This window comes from Pygocentrus nattereri, chromosome 11 (genome assembly GCF_015220715.1).
Source record: "Pygocentrus nattereri isolate fPygNat1 chromosome 11, fPygNat1.pri, whole genome shotgun sequence".
Lineage (NCBI taxonomy): Eukaryota > Metazoa > Chordata > Actinopteri > Characiformes > Serrasalmidae > Pygocentrus > Pygocentrus nattereri.
In genome coordinates, this window is record NC_051221.1 from 24,706,522 (window position 1) to 24,712,521 (window position 6,000).

Here is a 6,000-nt window from a genome sequence, read left to right on the forward strand (position 1 = left end):
AGCTTAGTTAGTTCTACAGTCAGTTTTGTCAATGGATGAATGTAATATAGAAAGAAAGTCTCCAACAACTGTAACTATCAGAGAAAAGTTAGAATTCTATAACTTCTAGAATGACCATAAAGGTCATTTTAACCACCTGAATTTATATATATATATATATATATATATATATATATATATATATATATATATATATATATATATATATATATATATAATTTTATGTTGGGATACGTCACAAAAAATGTCAGAATTATAAATCTAAATTTGATCTTCGTTTCATTAGTATTTCTTAATTAATCCATATGCATGCTGTACTAGTTAGACAACTTAAAGGGGAATTCCACTCATTTTTCAAAATTTTCACGTAATTCTGTCATTGTGATGTGAACAAAGCACATAAGTATTTCATAAGCATTTAAAATCACCAACAATGTGAAAAAATTCTGACCCCATGAGTTTCCCTAGAACAGAGCTTTTCACACTCTGAATGAGTTTGTTTACATCTTAACATTTTCAATTATGAAGACATTTGGAAAAAAATGGTTAAGTTTCCCTTTAAGTTGTACAATTAAGATTAACAGTGTTTTTCTGTAATACCTGGAGTTCACATGAATTTCCTTTACATGTCAACCCAAAGAACACTAAAACTTAAAAACAACCATGCTGGCTCCATCCTCTTTCCTAGTGTCCACATCCCATCTTGGTCAAGATACAGTTACAGGTTTACCATATATTTACAGCCAAATGAAACTTTCTAAGCCTTTATATACATTTATTGCCAGGTTTTACAAAATACAACAGACAGTATTGTCTGACCTGTCCCATTCTATTCTTATTGTTTTATTATGTTCTTAATCATACTTTGCAAACTATTTGCCAGTCATTATGAGATATTATGGAAACTAAATGAGATGAGACAAGTAGGCTCACTGAATAAACTCTGCTTAGAATGTTCAACTTGCTGGAATATCAAAAAAAAGAGCATGGAGATGAAACAGAGTCTAAAGTAATTTCTTGAGATACAAATACTTAGATTTGTAGGCTACTGAATACCTGCTGCCAAAATAGTCTTGACTCACTTTTAGAGTGGGAGAGTAGGGCCATTTAGCAGAGACAAAACACAATATGATGTTTATGCTCAAAATTAGGGGTGGGAATCTTGAGGCACCTCACGATTCAATTCGATTACGATTCAGAGGGCTGCGATGCGATTATAAAACAATTATCAATACATCTCATTTACATTTACATTTACAGCATTTAGCAGACGCTCTTATCCAGAGCGACTTACAAGAAGTGCTTTGTCAATCTAGTGAAAGTATCTTTGCTAGTTACCAATAGCTTAGAGAAAAAGACAGACCTGAGCTCAGATACTGCTAGAAACAAATATGTCACTGCAGACACCAAGAGAACTGAACGTTACCAGTTGAACGCAGAACTCTGTGCCATTAAATGCAATCTCAATGCATCTTTTTTCTATACAGGCCTATGTACTTTTAAAGCAATACTTTAAAGTATTTCTAATGATCTATAATGAATTTATTTCCAATATTTTGTATTATTAAAACAAATGGAAGCGATATGGCAAGTAAAGTGAAATTCTCTCATTCACTGCTCTTGTTTGGAGCACAGGAGATGCTGCTACCACTCATCTGCGATAAAATGTGCAGTTACAGTGAAATAAGATCCTGTGGCAATGGATGTCCACGCTTCACGTTACAGCTAACCTACCCTTTTAATTCAGTGATTTTTCAGGTTTGGTCCTGCTGTGGAGCGTGGAGAAGGGGTTTGCTGTGACAGTAAAATATGTTGGAGACAGGACACTGTAACTTCGCTCCAAAGTGGGCAGCATAGCACGAAAGCCCTGGTTCTCAGTGACACAGAACAGACCCTAACCCTTGGCAATAAAACTTGCAACAGAGTTTGTAATTCACTTCCAATTTGGGTGGAAGCATTGACATCACTTGCTTGAACATTTAGAGACGAATGGACTTTCACATTTATAAGCAGCGCAATTGGTTTCCTGATACATTACATCTGCAACGAGGGACTGTCAAACATTAAAAAGTTGTGAAGATGTCAGCTTCTCTTTAGATTTTTTCCATTCCACCAGGTGGAACAGAAAAATTTGAACAAGAAGTTGCACGGCGAATAAGAAGCGACTTCAGCCTCATAAAACAGTCGAACATTGTGAGACATTTTACAACTATACAACGTTTGAGGAGAATTTTCCCGTTGGAAAGGGGAGGAAAGCGATTATAACTAAAGCTTAATGCAGAGCAAAGTAAGTTTGTGTTTTCGTTTATATTTTAGCTTATACCATGGGCAGTCGTGGGCTGGAGGTTAGGGAACCAGCCTCATGACCGGAAGGTCGCCGGTTCGATCCCCAGAGCCGACAGCACATGACTAAGGTGTCCTTGAGCAATACACCTAACTCCCAACTGCTCCCCGGGCGCTGCGGATTGGGCTGCCCACCGCTCCGGGCAAGTGTGCTCACTGCCCCCTAGTGTGTGTGTGCTAACTAGAGTGTATGTGGTGTTTCACTTCACGGATGAGTTAAATGCGGAGGTGAAATTTCCCCATTAAGGTACTAATAAGGGTTTCTTAATCTTAACACATACTGAGGCATATTGGACATTAAATGTTGTGGCCCCCAAGGTGTTTTGATTTTTGTTGAACGTACAAAATGTCTCTTCTTAACATTTGGGTTGTTGACTCCTGACCTAACCTGGCTTTTAATGCAGAGGGTGCTGGTCAGATTTCTCACTCATCCAGTTGTGTTTTCGTTATGTGCCATCACAGACACTTCCGCACTTCCACATTCCGCCTTATGGCCTTGTGAGGCAGAAATACTCAGACTTTTTGTTGTGCTTTTTAATGCTGATGATATAGCAACACTGGTCTAGAATATCCATTGGTTGAGTAAAAGTCAGGGATTGTATATTATGTATATTAAACAGTTAACAGAACCTGTGCAGAGTGTTTTATTATTTGTTTTATGGCAGTAACATTTAAGGCTCATAAAAACATTATCACTGAATAATGAACTGGTCTAACTCACCCATATCTGTGATCCATATGGCCACTCGCTCATATAGGAAGTTAAGCAACATAATGATGACAAAGTTGATGCAAGAAGCAGTGACTGAGGTGGCCAGCTGTGGGGTGATGAGTGAGCCCACCAGCTCCAGCTTATTGGTAGGGCTGTCCTTCATGACGCTGGCCAATGCAGCAAACACAGCCAGCCGATATGCTATCACTCCAATTATACTTGCTATAATTAGGGAGATCTTCATATGGAAAGAAACAGCAGACACCAGAGAAAAGACATGTTAGGGTCGATGGCATGAAGTAAACAATTTAAACAATTAAAGAAGATGCCATGTTAATCAAATATTTAAAATATACTGTCACATAACTGATTCTTTGAAATGCTTATTATACTGGAGGCATTTGTTTATCTAAAAATTATAGTATATTACAGTAGGCCACTTATAAATTGTCACTATGAAAACATCCAAGACATCTTGAACTTTAAATACAACATGCTTCTCAAACCATGCATCCACAGGCATAAAACATTTTCTTATCAAATTTTAAATTTCCATTCTTTTACCTTTTTACCTTTGCTGCAGGCAACATACTACCATATATAATAACTGTATAACTGTATAATAAAGGACATCCTTCATCGCGACATCACAGCTTGCCTGTGATAGTGTTTAAATGTATGAATGTATGAATGATGATAGTAAAAATGCCTGTTCAATGTTATTGATTAAGTTAATGATGATGACTGAGATGAAATAATTTTTAGTATTTATGTGTGATGAAAGGTGCCACTCCACTACATGTAGCAGTGGCATTGATGCTCACCCAGAATAAGACAGTAGCCCCAGACAGGCATAAGCGAGCACACTTGCTTGTTACAGGGAAGTAAGGCTCCATCTCCTACACAGCAAGCAAGCAAACCAAGGAACAAGGCAGTTAGCAACTAGTACAACTACCAGTGGCACATGCCTAGAACCAAGCCTGCATTAGCTCTTTACTTCTGCAAAAGAGCTGCCAAAAAAAGCTCTCATGAGGTTCTGGATTATGGCCTGCATATATCATCTAACGTACTCACAACAGAACGTTTTTTTAAAAGTGATAAGGAATCACACAGAGCACTTGCAGGGAAACTGGAGCGAACAATTATGGTAAACTTACAAAACTGCAGGGGAAAAACTCAAATGCACACACCAAAAAAGCAAACACAAAAACCTAAGGTCTGCTCTCATCCTGTTCAAGTCTTACCCACAGGACCACAGCAGACCAGCACAAGCAGAGTTTGCCAATTAAATTGGCAACTGGCTGGTACAGAACCCACTCCAGCTCCTACACGGAACAGGAGCACAGCCACTTTACTTCATTCAAATTGATACATAATTTCCAAATGAATAAAATATATTATATCAACATAATTTTATATTTTATATTTGTAACTTTGGCATTACCTTTCCTAACAATGTTTGTTTTATTTACAAGGAATTGAAAGGTACACATTTGAGTTAAGTAAATTTAATGTATCATTGGGAAATACTGCTGTAATTTAAATTAATTTTAATAGTTTCCTGCAATGTGATCTTTTGTGGGATAATTCTCATCCTTTTGTGTGTTGTCAAACAAAAAATTATTAAATAAAAATAAAACACTGCAATTATTTACTTATAGTCATTTCTTCATAAGTCATCTGCCTGATATTTGGCCACCATTTTAAAAAATATGAGCTATTCTGTTACTATTATTTTTTCTTTTATTAATTTCTGTTTCTTTTAATATTATTGAGAACTTCATTCTCAATGTTATACTCCTTTCTCTGTCATTTAAAAATTATCTATAGCTCTGTTCATCATTCTGGACACAGAAATTCCTACGTAAAAAAATTAACAGCAATATTAGAACATCTTACTATCAACCAATATTTTAATATATTGCAGATTGGGAACCACTGATTTAACTCATGTGAATCTCTCTCATTTTTACCTTTCTGTAGTTTCTTTGTGAGAGAAACAGCTTTTCATTATTTTTGTTCATATTCTACAATTCCAACAGCCCAAAAGATGAAAAAATAAACCACCAGGGGGGAATACTATACATAAAAGAATAAAAAATGCTCTGAAAAGTATCACATGAAAACATTAATACTACTATTACTAAATATCATATAAAACACTACTACTGCTACTAATAATAATAACTGTAATTATTATTTATATCAGCATTAATGTCATTAAGTGTTCTTGTGGGAATGGTTACCTGTGTGACACGGTTGAGGCGTCGGCTGGTGCACTTGGTCTCATACTCAGGCCTAAGCTGTAGTCGCTGCTGCTCCTCCTCAAAGTCCACCAGATCCCACTCATACCCAAGCCTGGCCTGCCGCCGCTTCCAAAACTCCAGAAACAGGGTGACTGAACAAAGCATTTTTCACTCATTAGGCTCCATTTGCAGCTGACTCCTCATATACTGATTAAGACTTTTCAGTAATCATTCAGCAAAAAGCTAATCAAACCTGTGATGGCATTTGGCTTTAAATAGTCAAAGTTACTCTCAACCAAACAATTTGCCACTCTGTCACCAGGGGGCAACAACACACAAATTCACAATGCCAGGTGAAAAAATATAACTGTAACTTACCCCATATACCCATAAATATAGCAAAAAATACGGTTGCTGTGTTGTCGAAGAGATGTGATTGCTGTTAGAAAAAAAATTTTAAAAAGTAAGAATACGATAAATGTCGGTATGTTACAGCACATCTGGAGGAACAGCAAAAAAAAAGCATATTAAACTCACCCAGGTGGAGTTGCATGTGCTATTGAGTTTCCAAAAGCCACATTTCTTATCACAGAGAGGACACATAACAATCTCGCCACCAATGTCTTTATCACAGATCTCTTTCCTGCAGAGGAAATGACATATATTAGTACATTAACTGTTGTTGCTATTATTGCTGTA

General features: G+C 36.5%; 1 protein-coding gene across 3 annotated transcripts in view; it reads right to left on the bottom strand.

The window, feature by feature from the left end:
- The window catches only part of ano5a (anoctamin 5a), a 33,735-nt gene that overhangs the window by 5,764 nt on the left and 21,971 nt on the right, over nucleotides 1–6,000 (bottom strand). For all 3 annotated transcript variants that reach the window (XM_017722866.2, XM_017722864.2, XM_017722867.2), the window contains 5 exons: nucleotides 5,839–5,944; nucleotides 5,680–5,740; nucleotides 5,302–5,453; nucleotides 3,880–3,954; nucleotides 3,065–3,293 (listed from right to left, as the gene is read on the bottom strand). In XM_017722866.2, the coding sequence (XP_017578355.1) occupies nucleotides 3,065–3,293; nucleotides 3,880–3,954; nucleotides 5,302–5,453; nucleotides 5,680–5,740; nucleotides 5,839–5,944 (623 nt within the window). The remainder of the gene's footprint in view (nucleotides 1–3,064; nucleotides 3,294–3,879; nucleotides 3,955–5,301; nucleotides 5,454–5,679; nucleotides 5,741–5,838; nucleotides 5,945–6,000) is intronic.